This window comes from Colobus angolensis, unplaced genomic scaffold (assembly GCF_000951035.1).
Source record: "Colobus angolensis palliatus isolate OR3802 unplaced genomic scaffold, Cang.pa_1.0 Scaffold176, whole genome shotgun sequence".
NCBI classification, from domain to species: domain Eukaryota; kingdom Metazoa; phylum Chordata; class Mammalia; order Primates; family Cercopithecidae; genus Colobus; species Colobus angolensis.
In genome coordinates, this window is record NW_012114888.1 from 3,475,559 (window position 1) to 3,494,625 (window position 19,067).

At 40.0% G+C, this 19,067-nt stretch overlaps 1 protein-coding gene across 1 annotated transcript in view; it reads left to right on the forward strand.

Moving 5' to 3' along the window:
- Positions 1-19,067, forward strand: part of RP2 (retinitis pigmentosa 2 (X-linked recessive)) — a 45,244-nt gene that overhangs the window by 11,140 nt on the left and 15,037 nt on the right. The window contains exons 2-3 of the mRNA XM_011938692.1: positions 4,810-5,475; positions 11,334-11,448. Coding sequence (XP_011794082.1) covers positions 4,810-5,475; positions 11,334-11,448 — 781 coding nt within the window. The remainder of the gene's footprint in view (positions 1-4,809; positions 5,476-11,333; positions 11,449-19,067) is intronic.

Consider the following 19,067-nt stretch of genomic DNA (forward strand, 5'->3'; position numbering starts at 1 on the left):
CACGCCCAGCTAATTTTTGTATTTTTAGTAGAGACAGGGTTTCACCATGTTGGCCAGGCTGGTCTCAAACTCCTGACCTCAGGCGATCCACCCACCTCGGCCTCCCAAAGTGCTGGGATTACAAGCATGAGCCACCATGCCCAACCACTTTCCTTGATTTTTAAAAGCATATTTGTAACCTTTTAAGGATTGTAGTAAGAAATAGTCTAGGCCACGCATAGTGGTGCACGCCTGTAATTCCAGCACTTTGGGAGGCTGAGGTAGGCGGATCGCTTGAGTCCAGGAGTTCGAGACCAGCCTGGACAACATGGCAAAACCCCATCTCTACAGAAAATACAAAAATAAGTTGTGCGTGGTGGTGTGCGCTTGTAGTCCCCACTACTCAGGAGACTGAGGCAGGGAGAATTGCTTGAACGGTGGAGGTCGAGGCTGCAGTGAGCTGTGAGTGGGCCACTGCACCCCAACCTGGGCGACAGAGTGAGACCCTATGTCAGAAAAAAAAATACAGTCTAAACTAAACTCACTTCATAAATGGCTCTTAGGAAAAAATAATTTAATACATGACCTTTCCGTGTTTGTGATTGTAGACACTTTATTTCAGAACTAGTAACCTGCAAAATTACGATGGATTTCAGTTTCAGTTGTTTATTATTACTTTTTTTTTTTAAGGGTCAGGGTCTTGCTTTGTCACCCAGACTGGAGTGCAGTGGCATGACCATGGCTCACTGCAGCCTTGAACTCCTGGGCACAAGCAGTCCTCCTGCCTCAACCTTCTGAGTAGCTAGGACTACAGGTGCACACCACCATGCCCAGCTAAGGGTTTTTTTTTTTCCTCTTCCACCAACTCACTTCAAATAATCTGCTAAGTTTTAAAAAACTTTTTTAGAGCTGGGGGTTGTCACTGTGTTGCCCAGGCCAGTCTCAAAATTCTAGCCTCACTAGGCCACTGGCCCACTCTCAAGTAGCTGGGATTACAGATGTGAGCCACTGTGTCTAGCTCCTGTTACTTTTTGTTTTGAAAACTTTCAGGAATTGTTGAGAAAGTACAGCAACATAAATCTTAAATTTCTCCTTGGAAGGCTGTGCTGACAATCCAAATAATTTTATACTGCAGAACTATTTAGCTATAAAATCTTTAGCTATCAGGTTAATTTCTCCCTATGAGCTAAGAAAACTGGAGTGTCCAGAGAAAATACTTAGGATAGTAAATTACATTTAACTCCTCAGCAGTGGCAGCTGTTATGGACTGAATGTTTGTCAAATTCATATCTTGAAGCCCTGCCCCGCTACACATGGCTGTATTTGGAGATGGGACCTCTAAGGAAGTAATTAAGGTTAAGTGAGGTCATAAAGGTAGAGTGCTGATCTGATAGGATTAGTGTCCTTATAAGAAGATTCAGTTAGCTTGCACTTACTCCCTCCCTCTCCTTCACACAGAGGACAGGTCTGGTGATGACATAGCAAGAGGATGGCTTTTGCAGTCTGAGCAGACTAAAACAGGATGCCATAACAAAATACCACAGACTGGTGGCTTAAATAACAGAAGTTTATTTCTCACAGCTCTGGAGCCTGGAAAGTCCAAGATCAAGGTGCCAGCAGATTCAGTGTCTGGTGAGGGCTCTCTTCCTGGCTTACAGACAGCTGCCTTCTTGCTGTGTCCTCACATGGCCTTTCCTCTGTGATTCATCCTTCTGCCTTACCTTCTACAGCCATTGAATTATCAGTCTGCTGATTCTCTTTCCTCAGTATTTCTCAAATTCATCCCATCATCTTCTTCCCTACTAACTACAGCTCTGGTTCCAGCCCTTTCTGTATGACTACAATAATCTCTTAGATCAATCCATGTTCCATATGTCCTTATCTCATCAGAGTAATTATCCTGACATGTAAATTTTGCTTATTTAAATCTTTCTCTGGTTCCCTCTTGTCTGTGGATAACTTCTAAGCTTTATAATCCGGTTTCTGCCTACCTCTGTAGCTTCATCTACTAGCATTCTGATAGCATGTGTAACACCAAACTACTTTCAGTTTTCCTCCCACTCCCTGAAGAATTTTACTTTGTTCCTTCTGTTACTTTTACCTGGCATGGGAAGGGAGGGTCCTTTATTCCTACCCCTTTTACCTAACGAGCTCTAGCTTATCCATTCTCACGTTTTGCAGAACTTCTACCCCACTTCTCTTCCCCGCCCCAGAGGTCCCTTCTCTGTCCCCTCCAGAATATTCTCAGCATCTCTCATTACATGGTCAAGTTGTTTTTAGTTTAGTTTAGGTGAATGTTTACTTCTTTTATGGAAAGAGCTGGTCATATTCATTTTAGTGCCTAAAACAATGTCTGGCTCATACTGGGTATTCAAATATTTGTAGAGTGACTGAACATCCAGAAAGTTAAGGTAACATTTTCAAGATCAGGTTGATTATAGGGGACAAAATTGGGACTGGAAAATGAGTACCTCTTTTATTGCCTCATACTGCAGACCAGTACTCCTCCTAGTACAGCATGTAAAACTGGCTAAGTACAATACCTATTGTGCAATTACTAAGTCAATTTAAGCTCGTTTGCTGATTATTAAGATGATTAAATTTTGCTTTGTAAATCAAATTTTTACATATTGTATATATGGGAGCCTATGGTGCATGAATAGTTTTGCATGAAATTTATATAGTCACAAACAGTTATAACAGTTGAAGTAGATAAGAAAGTCACATGGAATAAACAAAAATAGGCTTTTAGTAACCATATTTTGATAGGTCAGTTAAAATAAAAAAATTAATGTGACATTTTCCAGGCATACTGTTTAAAAGATTATGTGGGCTGGGCTCGGTGGCTCACGCCTGTAATCCCAGCACTTTGGGAGGCTGAGGCGGGCAGATCACCCAAGGTCAGGAGTTTAAGACCAGACCAGCTAACATGGTGAAACCCCATCTCTACTAAAAATACAAAATTAGCTGGGCATGGTCGCACATGCCTGTAATCCCAGCTACTCGGGAGGTTGAGGCAGGAGAATCGCTTGAATCCAGGAGTTGGAGGTTGCGGTGAGTCAAGATCGCGCCATTGCACTCCAGCCTGGGTGACAAGAGTAAAACTCCATCTCAAAAAAAAAAAAAGAAAAATGCCGGACATGGTGGCTCATGCCTGTAATCCCAGCACTTTGGGAGGCCGAGGCAGGTGACTCACGAGGTCAGGAGATCGAGACCATCCTGGCTAACATGGTGAAACCCAATCTCTACTAAAAATACAAAAACAGGGGCCAGGCTCGGTGGCTCACGCCTGTAATCCCAGCACTTTGGGAGGCTGAGGCGGGCAGATCACCCAAGGTCAGGAGTTTAAGACCAGACCAGCTAACATGGTGAAACCCCATCTCTACTAAAAATACAAAATTAGCTGGGCATGGTCGCACATGCCTGTAATCCCAGCTACTCGGGAGGTTGAGGCAGGAGAATCGCTTGAATCCAGGAGGTGAAGAATGCAGAAAAATAAGAAACCGCCATTGCATTCCAGCCTGGGCGACAGAGCGAGACTCCGTTTCAAAAAAATAAAATAAATAAATAAAACTAAAAATAAAAATGAAGGAAGGAAAGAAAGAAAGAAAAGATTGAGTTATAGTTTGGAAGATCTAAGGATAGAAATGGCCAAGAAAGAAAGAAAGAAAAGATTGAGCTACAGTTTGGAAGATCTAAGGATAGAAATGGCCAAATTTGAAAAATTGCATTGTAGCTTAATAAATGCTTGAATCGAATTTGCTTGCATTTACATATTGTGATTCTTGTGCCTTCAGGTTCTTCTGTTTTCTATAGCATATTGCAGAAATCAGTTGGGGTTTAGAAACTGAGACCCATACATTGATTTGAAAAAGGATAGAGAAATATATTTCAGTCTGGATACATTCCCATTTTCAGAATTTTATTTTATTATTATTATTTTTTTTTCGAGAGAGAGAAAGTCTCACTCTGTCCCCCAGGCTGGAGTGCAGTGGTGCGATCTCGGCTCACTGCAGCCTCCACCTCCAAGGCTCAAGCTATTCTTGTGCCTCAGCCTCCCAAGTAGCTGGGATTACAGACGTGTGCCACCACGCCTGGGTAATTTTTGTATTTTTAATAGAGACGGGGTTTCGCCATGTTGGCCAGGCTGGTCTCGAACTCCTGGTCTCATCTGATCCTCCCACCTCCGCCTCCCAAAGTGCTGGGATTAAAAGCAAGAGCCACTGCACCCAGCCTCAGGATTTTTCAGAGAAGTAGAAGTTTTAAAAATGAAGCATCAAAAAAGAAAAAGTATCAGAAAGCTGAAATAGCAAGGTCGTGGTTAAGATCATTAGATACATAGGATATGAATTGAATTTTTCATAGTCCCTTTTATTAAAACAATCATTTAAAAATATTTTTTTGACTGTGGTACTCTACAAAGCTTAGTACATTTTTCACTTATATAAATTCCAAATATGCTAAAAGCCTACTGACAATATTGACAGTAGCAATGATGATGTAGGTGTCACTTGGGTTAAGGCATGGGGAAACTCAAACCATAGTGTCACAGAGGCTACCCTTTAGCTTTCATGCCCAGAACACAATTTAATAGCAAAAAGAGTGGATCTGTCTTCTGGGAGGTGTGTATATTGACTAAGATCATAAGTTTTATATTATTATTGAGAGAAACAATTTGTCCTGTTCATTTTCTTATTGTGTTTCAAAGTCCTTGAGATTTAAGAATTTCTATTTCAGCACTAAGAACTGTGCCTGGCAGCCAATAGGCATTTAGCTGATATTTGTTGAATAATGTTAATAATACTCAAGGTCTGTGTTTTGTTCCTGCAGGTTGATCCAAAAGACTACATGTTCAGTGGACTGAAGGATGAAACAGTAGGTCGCTTACCTGGGACAGTAGCAGGTCAACAGTTTCTCATTCAAGACTGTGAGAACTGTAACATCTATATTTTTGATCACTCTGCTACAATTACCATTGATGACTGTACTAACTGCATAATTTTTCTGGGACCTGTGAAAGGCAGCGTGTTTTTCCGGAATTGCAGAGATTGCAAGTGCACATTAGCCTGCCAACAATTTCGTGTGCGAGATTGTAGAAAGCTGGAAGTCTTTTTGTGTTGTGCCACTCAACCCATCATTGAGTCTTCCTCAAATATCAAATTTGGCTGTTTTCAATGGTACTATCCTGAATTAGCTTTCCAGTTCAAAGATGCAGGGCTAAGTATCTTCAACAATACATGGAGTAACATTCATGACTTTACACCTGTGTCAGGAGAACTCAACTGGAGCCTTCTTCCAGAAGAAGCTGTGGTTCAGGACTATGTTCCTATACCTACTACTGAAGAGCTCAAAGCTGTTCGTGTTTCCACAGAAGCCAACAGAAGCATTGTTCCAATATCCCGGGGTCAGAGACAGAAGAGCAGCGATGAATCATGCTTAGTGGTTTTATTTGCTGGTGATTATACTATTGCAAATGCCAGGAAGCTAATTGATGAGGTAAGGACAAAGAGAAGAGAAATAGTCATACACCTAGATTTAAAAATGGACCACTATGGAGTACTTCCATTCTTTTCAAATTGGCTATTGGAAATACAGGCAACCCTCAAGTTATAATCCTTTGCCACCACCCCCTCCCCCAATAGATTTGTCTGTAAGTAGATTGCTGGGGCCTCAAAATACTTTCTCAAAGAAACTTTAAAAATATATATAATTCAATTCAGTAGGCATTAAGCATTTGTTTGTAAGTAGATTGCATGGGCTTCAAAATACTTTCCCAAAGAAACTTTAAAAAAAATAAGTCAATTCAGTAAGCATTAAGCACCTATTATGTGCTAGTTACTGTTATATTTCACTGATGATAGGATGTCTATTTGTTTTCCATGGTTTTGCTTATCTGGAATGCATCTTATAATTGATAGCAACTCAGAAATGATGAACTACAGTATATGCTGAAGATGAAGATACATAGACAAAATTCTCTGCCCTTAGAGTTTTCATTATACTAGATGATTTCCAGAGAAGCTCACAAAAGTAGTACTGCTTAGTAAAGCATGACATTTTATAATTATTTAGTGGGGAAATTTCTTTGGAGTTCTAATTGGTTAGGGGGTAAGAAAATGCAATTTGTGTGTGTGTATGTATGTGTGTGTGACGGGGTCTCGCTCTGTCACCAGGCTGGAGTGCAGTAGTGCGATCTCGGCTCACTGCAACCTCTGCCTCCTGAGTTCAAGCAGTTCTCCTGCCTCAGCCTCCCAAGTAGCTGGGACTACAGGTGTGCGCCACCATGCCCAGCTAATTTTTTTGTATTGTTAGTAGAGACAGGGTTTCACTATGTTGGCCAGGATGATCTCGATTTCTTGACCTTGTGATCTGCCTGCCTCAGCCTCCCAAAGTGCTGGGATTACAGGCATGAGCCACCACGCTCAGCCAAAAATACATTTAGGAATACAACTTTTGGACCCTGTTGTGACTGTGACAGCAACCTCCACATTATGTTCCTTATTTTCCTTTATTGCCATAGAAGGGAGCTTGATGCAGAAGAGTGAGATGGAAGCTAGGTTGGCAAAACTCATAGGCTTATGAACACTGGGTCTTGGTGAGCTCATGAGTAGAGAAGGGTTTTTGGGGTTGCAGCTTCTGCTTGAAAAATAATTGGAGATACAGAGGTTAGGGGCTCCAGAAGCAGCAGTTCCTTAGTTGGTGGGTGCTCCAGTGGGAAGACAGCAGTAGGATGTACTGATTATGCATTAATCAGGTACCTTCAGGAGGAATCTGTTTGAATTTAAAAACCAAACTTACAGAAATGGAGAAGTGAATGGAAAACTCATCAAGTCTTTTTTTTTTTTAAGACGGAGTCTCACTTTGTCTCCCAGACTGGAGTATAGTGGCGCCATCTCAGCTCACTGCAACCTCTGCCTCCTGGGTTTAAGCGATTCTCCTGCCTCAGCCTCCCAAGTAGCTGGGATTACAGATGCCCGCCACCATGCCTGCTAATTTTTGTATTTTTAGTAGAGACAGGGTTTTGCCATGTTGGTTAGGCTGGTCTCTAATTCCTGACCTCAAGCAATCTACTCACCTCGGCCTCCCAAAGTGCTGGGATTATAGGCAAGAGCCACCATGCTCAGCTGGAAAACTCATCAAGTCTCTTTTTGAATGGATTTTTTTTTAAAGTTGGAACATATCAAAAGGAATGATTTTAGGAAAATATTAAAAATGAATACCTCTCAATAGCTATACATTCCACAATGTAGAAAACCCATGTAGAAATGTCTGAAATCTACAAAGTATATCTGAGGTATAGTTTTTAAACCAACAGAAGTCAAAGTATAATTTTAAGACTTTTAGATTTTCTTTTTTACTTATGCCTATGTGATAAAAACATTCTATGAATCTGGTAAGATATAGAAAAATGTGCTTCTGGCTTTTGAGCTATCTGATCACATGTTAATCCAACATCTGAGAGGTAAATGCTTTCATTATGCTGTATGGTGATTTTTTTTAAAAAAACTACATACAATTTTCAAAATATGTAATTATTTAGGTTAAACTCCTTTTTCGTAGGTAATGAGGAGTGGACATAAAGAATATTTAGCATGTTTAAAGAGAAAAGCCATCAAAACAGTGTTTCTTCATGAGTCATCAAATGTTCTTAACCTTTTAACCTTTGGTATCTGGTATGTGAAATGGCAGTTTTGTGTGCCCTTGAAAAGAATATGACCAGGAAGAATGATGTTCTTTAGATATCCCCTGGAATACAATATAAACAATAATCCCACAGCGACAATAATAACTAACACTTACATAGTGTTTACTATATGCCAGGCACTATGGAAAGGAATTTAAATGAATTAACTCAATACTCAAAACAACTCTATGAAATAAGTGCTATTATTCCCCATTTTACAGATATGAAAAATAGACCAAAAGAGGGTAAGTACCTTGCAAAAGGCCATTCAGCTGGTAAACAGCAGAGCCATGATTCCAGTCCAGGCAGTCTAGCTGTGTAGGCCACATCTTAACCCTTAAACATGATGCTGTTATGCTGCCTCAGTGGTAAAGGCAAGTTGCTGAATGCCTGGTGGAGCAGGAATGTGACTGAAAGCATGTGGACTCTAGGGCCTTCCAGTCTAGGGACTATTTGGCTATAGTTATCCTATCTTATTCTGAAAGTACAGAATTAAGGAATGAAGAGAACAAACAAAAATAAAAAATAAAATACCAATTACATGTGAAGAGGGTATTAAAACATGCTGAAAGACAAAAGACTTACATATTATATTGAGAGATTACATTTTTAAAAAATGAAATGAGTTCACAGGGAAATATGTATAGAAGCTAGTGAATCTTGAGATGAAAAAAATAAAACTTGCATCTTTCTCATGTCATAACACAAGTGTCTTAGGACAGCTTAGACTGAAACTATGATTGCTAACTCTATATTTGCTAAACCCCAGGAGGATCACAGAATTTTGTTTCACATTGTTTTAATGCATTAAATACTTTTTTTTTTTTTTTTGCAATAAGAAGTATACAATTTGAGAGAGGGTAGGAAGTCTAAAAAGGCTGGGTAAAGCAGAAAGTACACTCCATAGGAAGCCAAGAGAAGTTACTAGACTTTGGTTTTCTCACGTAAAAATCAGATTCCGGCCAGGCATGGTGGCTCACGCCTGTAATCCCAGCACTTTGGGAGGCCGAGGCGGGTGGATCATGAGGTCAGGAGTTCAAGACCAGCCTCGCCAAGATGGAGAAACCCCGTCTCTACTAAAAATACAAAACTTATCCAGGCGTGGTGGTGGGCGCTTGTAATCCCAGCTACTCGGGAGGCTGTGGCAGGGAACTGCTTGAACCCACGAGGCAGAGGTTGCAGTGAGCCGAGATCACACCACTGCATTCCAGCCTGGGCGAGAGAGCAAGACTCCGGCTCAAAAACAAACAATAAAAATCACATTCCTTGACTTCTCTTACCTACATCACAGATATGTACAGGATAAAGTAGAATAAAATAGTTTGAATTGTTTGAGAGTATTTCATCATTTGAAATTGAAGTTGGGTAGTTACTACTGTTTTCAAGTCTTTAAAAGTAGAAGAATTTTCATGAAAAGGAGTCTCTCCAAATATCTGTGGGGAAATATTAAAATATAGTTTATTATTTAGGTAATATTATTTTGAAGTAATCATCATAATCGTATCAGTTTGTGTTTATAAAATGAGAGATGATAAGCACTCTAGAAAATAAGAGAGGTAGAATTGTTTCTGATATTTTTATTTTACAGTCATCTGGCAGTGATGTCCATGTAATTCTCTACAATTTTTAAATGTATGTTTCTTTTTTTGGAGGCAGCATTGAATGAGGGTATTTCAAGATTCTGAAATAGGATTTGAGTTTGATAAAATTTGATGGAATGGTATGGAATAATGTAGCCACAGGATGAAATACTATCAGCCATTAAAACTGATTTTATGTAGAAAATGTCACAATCAAGTAAGTGAAAATCTGTAGAATATTATGTAAGTAACTGATTTTTTTAAGTAGGTAAGTCTGGAAAGTTATAGATACTTAAATGTTAACAGTCATTTTATTTTATTAAGAGTTTTTTTTTTTTTTTTTGTAGTTCTGTGGATTTAACAATGAGCATATATTATTTCTGTAATGGGAGAAAAAGAAAACTGGGAGGGTATGCCTGTACGGCAGTAGTATCTTTTAGTTGTAGCACCCTGGTTGATATTTCTTTATTTCTATTTTTTATTTTTCAGATGTTCTGTGTTGAGAATATATGTTACTTTTAATTATTAAAAACCTAACAAGCTTTGCTAAAAATTAAGTGGTTGGAATGACTACTTTTTTTTTTTAGAGACAAGGTTTTGCTCTGTTGTCCAGGCTGGAGTGCAGTGATGAGATCATAGCTCAGCGTAGCCTCTAACTCCTGGGCTTAAGGGATCCTCCCGCCTCAGCCTCCTGAGTAGCTAGGGCTACAGGCACACACCACCACATCTGGCTAATTTAAAAAAATTTTTTATAAAGATGGGGTCTTGCTGTGTTGCCCAGGCTGGTCTCAAACTCCTAGTCTCAAGCAATCCTCCCAACTTGGCCTCTCAGAGTGCTTGGAATGCAGGTGTGAGCCATGATGCTGGGCTGACTTTGCATTTTTAAAAACTACTTTCATAATTACTTTAAAAATTAATATGTCCTCATTGTGGAGAATTATAGAAATAAGAAAGAGTAAAATAAGTTTAAAATCAATACATAATTGTGCCATACCTTGAATAATCTTTTTAGGAATAATTTTTAAATTTATTTAGTCTGTAATTGGATTAACTAGGTTTGAATCACAGCTCTGTCACTTAATTGTTAAATGTCCTTGGGCAAGTTCCTTAATCACTGTGTGCCTTAGTTTTCACATCTGTACAATGAGGGTAATGATACCTACTTCATGAGAGGGTTAAATATATATATGTAAAGTACATAAAACTGCCTGCCACATAGTAAGTGCTCCATAAGTGTGATCTACCATTATTGTGCTATACTATATAAATTTGTATCATGCCTTTTAAAAGTAACATTATTGGCCAGATACAGTAGCTCATGCTTATAATTCCAGCATCTTGGGTGGCTGAGGCAGGAGGATGGCTTGAGCCCAGGAGTTCAGGATCAGCCTGGCAACATGGCGAGAACCTGTCTCTACAAAAAAATTTAAAAAATTAGCCAGGCATGGTGGCACAGGCCTGTAGTCCTAGCTGCTTGGGAGGCCGAGGTGGGAGAATCGTTTGAGCCCAGGAGTTTGAGGCTGCAGTGAGCTATGATTGCACCACTACATTCCAGCCTGGGCAACAGAGTGACACCCTGTCTCAAAAAAAAAAAAAAAAGAAAAGAAAAGAAAAATAAATAAATAAATAAAAGTAAAATTAACATTATTACATAAGCTTTCCCTCATCTTATTATAACATCTTTGTTGTATTTAATCAACTATGATAAATGTAATGAACTATGGCATTTCATCATGTGACTGTACCATAATTTACTTAACCATTCTCTTCTTATTGGACATTTGCAGTATCACCAAACTAAAACTTCCATCTGGTCGTAGAAAAATTTTAATCATGTTTTAAACTTGAGAGATAATTCACATTTATTTGACCCTTACTCTTACTAAACCAGAACCACCCATCTGTAAGAAAAAATCTTATATATATATAGTGAGAACTTATTATAGCAAACACCCTGAATTAGACTTATAATTAAAACAAAAATCAGTGTGCTGTTGTTGCATTTTATACAGAGAAATACTAGAATAGGAAATCATTGTTTTAGTCTCAGAAGTTCATTTTAAAATCTCAATGAAATTTTATTTTCACAGATGGTTGGTAAAGGCTTTTTCCTAGTTCAGACAAAGGAAGTGTCCATGAAAGCTGAGGATGCTCAAAGGGTTTTTCAGGAAAAAGCACCTGACTTCCTTCCTCTTCTGAACAAAGGTACCTTCTGGATGATTGGTATACTTTTGTGGATATTTTCTTTACATACCAATTTGATTTACTTTTGCCTTTAACATTTCTTTTACATTGCCTTCTCTTTCTCATTTGTTCTTTTTTTCTGTTATTGTTCAGAGATGTCAAAATTTCACATCACTCAAGGAGCCCTAGATAACTAACTAGAAATTAGGCATTCTTTTTTTTCCCTATCCTCTGTTCTTAGTACTGAAAGTCACATTTTATTATGTATCTTATTATTTTAATTATTGTATTATCGTTGTACCTTTATAGTGTGAGTAAATATTTCATACTCCCTGCTCAGAGTTGCAAAGCACTTGATAAAGATTCTTTCTATCTTCAGTATGCTTTAATCATACCGGAAAAGAAATAAGAAATATAAAGTGGTATACTATTTTATGTATTTAATATGATGGATTAACTTCCCGTGTATAATTAGAATTGTTTTCCCTAATGGGTAAATGCCACCAATAAATTTCAGATACTGGATATAGGTCTTCAAAGAGAGGAACTTGAGTATGTGTGCCCACCTGAAGGGTTACTGTTTGCCTACCTGTATTTGAAGGTGTATTGATTCTAGAGGACAAAGTACTCTTTACCTGTTCGGAGTGGGTACATTGTTTGCTCAAGGCTCATCAGGCTTTCCTTGACTGGCCTGAGCAAATATGTATAGTAATATGCAGTGTTGATTGGGTATACCCTAGAGAGAGGGCACATCTGCATTTTATGTGCTCTTTATGTATAAAAACATTATAATAAACTGCAAAAATCTGTATGCAAATGTTAGAGGATTGTTAGGATAATATGTAATGCTGGGTGTAACTCAGCTGGTAAGTATTAATGCAGTATTTGATAATACTTTTGTGGTTACTGTAGTGGTAGCAAGGACTTGCTGTGACCCACTGCATGACTCTACCCCAGAATATATGTAGGAAATTCTGACCTGGCCCCTTTAATGCAACCATTTTGATATGGGAACAAAGTCTTAAAAACCAGAGATGCCTATAGGAGGTATTCAAAGACTGATGAGTTCATATCAGAAGATCTTAGGAGCCAGCTTGAAGGAGTTTCCATGGGCCAAATTCGGGACAATTTAACAATTAAAAAGAATACTGGGACTGGATGTAGTGCTTAACCCCTGTAATCCCAGCATTTTGGGAGGGTGAGGTGGAAGGATTGCTTAAGGCCAGGAGTTTGAAACCCACCTGGGCAACGTAGCAAGACCCTGTCTCTACAAAAAATACAAAAATTAGCTAGGGATGATACACACCTGTAGTCCCAGCTACTCAGGAGCTGAGGTGGGAGGTCACTGGAGCCCAGGAGCTTGAGGCTGCAGTGAGTTATGCTCACACCACTGCACTACAGCCTGGGCAACAGAGCAAGACCTTGTCCCAAAAAAAGAGAAGAAGAATGAAGGTAATGATTTAGCAACAGAAATCTATGCATCCATATTGTTAAACAAAAAGGGGAGGGAAGAAAAGAATGTTCATCTGCTGTTTACAGAATATTGTGAGCTAAAAAATGCAGAAGGAATGATGGACTTTGGAAATCACCATTTCCAACCCCAATGTAATAATTATTTCAGACAAAGATTATCAGTGGGTGCTAAAACTATTGGGGTAAAAGTTGCTAAGAAGTAGGATATTTGGCTGGGCGTGGTGGCTTATGCCTGTAATCCCAACACTTTGGGAGGCCGAGGTGGGTAGATCATGAGGTCAGGAGTTTGAGACCAGCCTGGCCAACGTGGTGAAACCCCGTCTCTACTAAAAATACGAAAATTAGCCTGGTGTGATGGCAGGCGCCTGTAATCCCAGCTACTCGGGAGGCTGAGGCAGATAATTGCTTGAACCTGGGAGGCGGAGGTTGCAGTGAGCCAAGATCACGCCACTGCACTCCAGCCTGTGTGAAAGAGCAAGACTCTGTCTCAAAAAAAAAGAGGATATTTATACATCCTAATCCTAATTCAAAGGGGGAAGTGTACCTTTACAGCAGAAATTTGGTGATCACCATGTTAACCCAGTGATCAAACAGCATCATTGATGGACAGCCTGACGTGTGTTATTTGTGATGTGATGCAGTGAAAACAATACACAACATCACATGTAGAGTGTTCTTGCCAAAGTAACCTGAATCTAATTGAGCCAAGGCTTCTAGTTTGTAGGAAGAAAATAAATATGTTAAATGACACCATAAGGAAATAAGACAAATCCAAAATAGAAGACCTTCTACAAGACAACTGGCTAGGTCTCTTCAGACAGTATAATGGAAAACAAAAAAGATGGGGGAATTATTCTGGATTAAGAAACTAAAGAGACATAACTAAATGCAATGAGTGAACCTTGATTGGATCTTAGATTGGGTTGGAGTGAGTTGTAAAAGGCATATTTGGGAGAAGTGGGGAAGTTTGAAGATGAGATAGAATTATCGTTAATATCCTTTGGTATGATAATGGTGGTGTGGTTATGCAGGAGATACATGTTGAAGCGTTCTTATGTCTGCTACTTTCAAATGACTCAGCAAAACAAAGCATATATGTGCAGATAGATGGTGTTTATTTTGTAATAAAGCAAATGGGGACAAATGTTAACTTTTGGTGGGTGTAAGTGAAGGACAAATGCATATTTATGCTATTCTTTCAACCCTTCTATAATGTATAGAAATTTTCAAAATAAAAAGTTGGGGAAAACTTTTAAGCTGCTCAGCAGTGCATTGATTCCTGTGGAATAGTGAGTAGGCTGGCAGTGGCGATATCCTAGCAGGAGTTGGATGGACTGGGCCCTTATCTGAAAGCGGCCATCAGTCATCCTAAGGCAGGGTTTCTCAACTGTGGCAGTACAGACGTTTTAGGCCAGGTAATTCTTTGTTATGAGAGGCTGTCCTATACCTTACAAGATGTTTGGCAGCATCTCTGGCCTGTACCCATTAGATGCCAATAAAACACCACCCCAGTTGTGGTAACCAAAAATGTTTCCAGATGTTGCCAGATGTCCCCAGGGGTGTGGGAAGGAGGCAAAATTGCTCCCAGTTGAGAACCACTGTACTGAACTAAGGGTCATCTTATTTATTATTTTTTTTTTTGAGAATTCCCATGTATCTTAAATAATTTGCACCTCAGAGTCTCTCAATTTTCCTCTTTAGTTGCAATAGTCACATTTATTTTTAATATTTAATAAAGCTATTTGACTGCTTAATAAGAGAATTCATTGTTTTCCATCATGAGGATCTCCAAAGCTGAATAATTCTCAGAATCATCCAGGGTGCTTTTAAAAATGTACATTTTCAGCCAGGCACGGTGGCTCACACCTGTAATTCTAGTACTTTGGGAGGCTGAGGCAGGTGGATCGCTTGAGCCTAGGAGTTCAAGACCAGCCTGGGCAACATGGCAAAACCCTGTCTCTACAAAAATTAGCTGCGTATGATGGTGTGCACCTATAGTCCTAGCTAGTTGGAGGCTGAGGTGGGAGGATCACCTGAGCCCAGGGAGGTTAAGGCTGCAGTGACCCATGATCGCTCCACTGCACTCCAGCTTGGGCAGCAGAGTGAGAACTTGTCTCAAATACATAAATACATAAACACATTTCCCCTCCTCTCCCCTCTCCTCTCCTCTCTTTTTTTTGACAGAGTCTCACTCTGTTGCCCAGGCTAGAGTGTAGTGATGCAATCTTGGCTCACTGCAACCTCTGTCTCCGGGGCTCAAACAATCCTCCTGCCTCCGACTCCTGGGCTCAAGCAATCCATTCACCTCAGCCTCCCAGGTAGCTGGAACTACAGTCGTGCGCCACCATACCCAGTTAATTTTTGCATTTTTTGTAGAGACGGCATTTTGCCATGTTGCCCAGGCTAGTCTCAAACTCCTGGGCTCATGCAATTCATCCGCCTCAGCCTCCCAAAGTGCTGAGATTACAGGCATAAGCCACCGAGACCAGCCAATAAACAAATTTTCTACTCCCACCTCAGAAAGCCTGATTCAGAAATCTTTGAGATGTACCCTTGGAATATTCCTTTTTTGATAGTTCTCCAGATTAGTCAGACTTGGGTTCTTTTGTTTTAGGGAATAATTCATTCAATTATTCAACAAACATAGTAGATGAGGTCCGAGAAGTAGTAGAGAGAGAGTCAGATAATGTAGGGCCTTGTAGGCCACTGTAGAGACTTTGGCTTCTATAGTAGTCTGAGTGAGATGAGATGCTACTGGACATTTGTGGGCTTTTTTAAAATAAACTTTTTATATTGGAATGATTTTAGGTTTACAGAAAAATTGCAAAGATAGTACAGAAAGTTTCTGTATATCCCTTACCCAGCTTCCCTAAATGTTAACATAACCAAAGGGACAACTTTGACATGCCCCATCCTTTTGAATTTTGAACACTTCCTTACTTTCTGGCCCTACAAGATGCTCCAGGCTCATCCTGTATTTTTCCTTGCTCCAGAACTAGTATCAACCATTTCTCTAAGGAACCCTGGTTTCTTTTATTCTAGAATGATAGTTAGAAGCCAAGATCTGGGTGCTAGGTGTGTCCTTTGCTAATGAAGTACCACTGGTTCTAGGCCCTTTCAACAGACAAAGGTAAAAAATACATGTATGACTATTAACCTGTATATATACACACATGTATAATCCTGTATCTAGCTATCTTTTAAAATACCTCTGACCCTAATCCGGCACCACAGGGTTCATTCTAGCATCCCTTCCCTTGCTTTTTTGTGACTTCTTACTCTGAAAGTGAGAAACCTGGCTTTCATTATGTACATTTTATTCACTTATTTGTTTAACCCTAGTATAAATATAATATAGTTTTATAATTACTAACCCATACCCCTGTGAGAAACTTATTTACCAACTAGAGTGCAGTTGGTATTGTATAGTCTTGTCTTTAGCCTTACAGTAGCCACTCAAAACAGTTTTCCAAAGTCCTGAGGTCAGCTCCTTTTTCCCTTATCCCCTTCATTGAAGTATTGGCACACATTTATAATACTGTTAGATTCATTTGTCACAAGCTGCATTCCATCCTTGGACACCGTGACATCTTGGTTAATTTTTTTAAAATTTGCATACAGTAACATTCATTTGGCATGAGTTTTGATGAGTGCATTAAGTCCACCACTCCATTTATCACCCCAGTACCATAGAAAACAGTTCTCCCTAAAAATTTCCCTTGTGCGGCCCCTTTAGTCAGTCAACCACAGCTCCTGGCAACTGATTTGTCTCCTGTTCTTATGATTTTGTCTTTTCCAGAGTGTCCCATAAATGGAATCATACAATATGTAGCCTTTTGAGTCTGGCTTCATTTATTAAAATGCATTTGTGATTCAGCCTTCTTGCTAGGTGACTCGATAACTTGTTCCTTTTTTTTTTCTTTTTTCTTTTTTTTGACAAAGTGTCTCACTCTGTTGCCCAGGCTAGAGGGCAATGGTGCGATCTTGGCTCACTACAACCTCTGCCTCCTGGGTTCAAGCGAGTCTCCCGCCTCAGCTTCCCGAGTAGCTGGGATTACAGGTGCCAACCACCACACCCAACTAATTTTTGCATTTTTAGTAGAGATGGGATTTCACCATGCTGGCCAGACTGGTCTCGAAGTCCTGACCTTAGGCGATCCACCCGCCTTGGCCTCCCAAAGTGTTGGGATTACGGGCATAAGCCACGGCTCCCAGCTAACTTGTTCCTTTTTATTGCTGAATAGTATTCCTTGTATTGATGTACCAGTTTGTTTTTTCCATTCAATTATTGGACATCCTGCTTGTTTCCAGTTTTTGCCAATTATGAATAAAGCCACTATAAACATTTGTAAGTTTTTTTTATTGAGGTAAAATATACATACATAATTTACCATCTTTGCCATTTATAAGTATACAGTTCAGTGGTAATAAATACATTTACATTCTCTTTTTTTCTCCACATTCCCTCTCACCCCACCGTCCCCTTTTCCAGCCTCTGATAACCACCGATCTACTCTCTATCTTCATGTGATCCACTTTTTTAGCCCCCACATATGAGTGAGAGCATGTGATATTTGTCTTTCTGTGCTTGGCTTATTTCACTTAACCTAATGGTCCCTAGTTCCACCCATGTTGTTGCAAATGACAGGATTTCATTCTTTTTATGACTTAATAATATTCCATTGTATAAATGTAACACATTTTCTTTATTTATCTGTTGATGGGCTGGTTTCATATTTTGACAGTTATGAATAGTGCCGCAGTGATCATGAGTGCAAATATCTCTTTGACATATTAATTTCCTTTCTTTTGGATCTGTACCCAGTTGTGGAATTGCTGGATCGTGCTGTAGTTCTATTTTTAGTTTTTTGAGGAACCTGCATTGTGTATAGGTTTTTGAGTGTACATAACTTTTAAAATCACTTGAGTAATGTGCTAGCATTTAGTATTGTCAGCTTTCTAATAGGTGTGTCATGGTATCTCATTGTGTTTTTTAAATCAACTTCTAATTTTGGAATAATTTTAGATTCACAGGAAAGTTGTCAAGATAGGCCAGGCGTGGTGGCTCATGCCTGTAATCTCAACACTTTGGGAGGCCGAGGCAGGAGGATTGCTTGAGCCCAGGAGTTCAAAACCAGCCTAGGCAACATAATGAGACTTTGTCTCTACAAAAAGGAAAAAAAAAAAAAAATGAGCCGAGCATGGTGTCATGTGCATGTTGCCCCAGCTACTCTGGAGGCTGATCTCAGGAGCGAGGCAAAGATGCCCTCCATCACTATTCTGTAAGTGTTCAGTCTCACCATTAGGAATGATGTAAGGAGGCTGGGCGCGGTGGCTCATGCCTGTAATCCCAGCACTTTGGGAGGCCGAGGTGGGTGGATCACTTGAGGCCAGGAGTTCGAGACCAGCCTGGCCAACATGGTGAAACCCCATCTCTACTAAAAATACAAAAAATTAGCTGGGCGTGGTGGCATTTGCCTGTAATCCCAGCTACTCGGGAGGCTGAGGCAGGAGAATCACTTGAGCCCAGGAGGTGGAGGTTGCAGTGAGCCAAGATGACGCCACTGCACTCCAGCCTAGGAGACAGGGCAATACTCCATCTCAAAAAAAAAAAAAAAAGAATGATGTCAGTGGCTGGGTGCAGTGGCTCATGCCTGTAGTCCCAGCACTTTGGGAGGGCGAGGCAGGTGGATCACTTGAGCCCGGGAATTTGAGACCAGCGTGGGCAACAAGGCAAAGCCTCATCTCTACAAAAAAATACAAAAATTAGCTGGGTGTATGATGGTGTGTGCCTGTAGTCCCAGCTACTTGGGAGACTGAGGTGGGAGGATCACTTGAGCCTGGAAGGCAGAGGTTGCAGTTAGCTGAGATCACACCACTGTACTCCAGCCTGGTGGGGAGTGGTGACCCAAGGAGATCCTGTCTCAAAACAACAACAGCAAAATGATTGCAGGTCTAGGCACAGTTGCTCATGCCTGTAATCCCAGCAATTTGGGAGGCCAAGGCAGGAAGATTGCTTGAAGCCAAGAGTTCAAGACCAGCCTGAACAAAGTGAGACCCCCCCCATCTCTTAAAAAAAATTAAATTAAATTAAAATTTTAAAAGGACTTATGTCAGTTGTAGGTTTTCTCTCTCTCTTTCTTTCTTTTTAGATGGAGTTTCGCTCT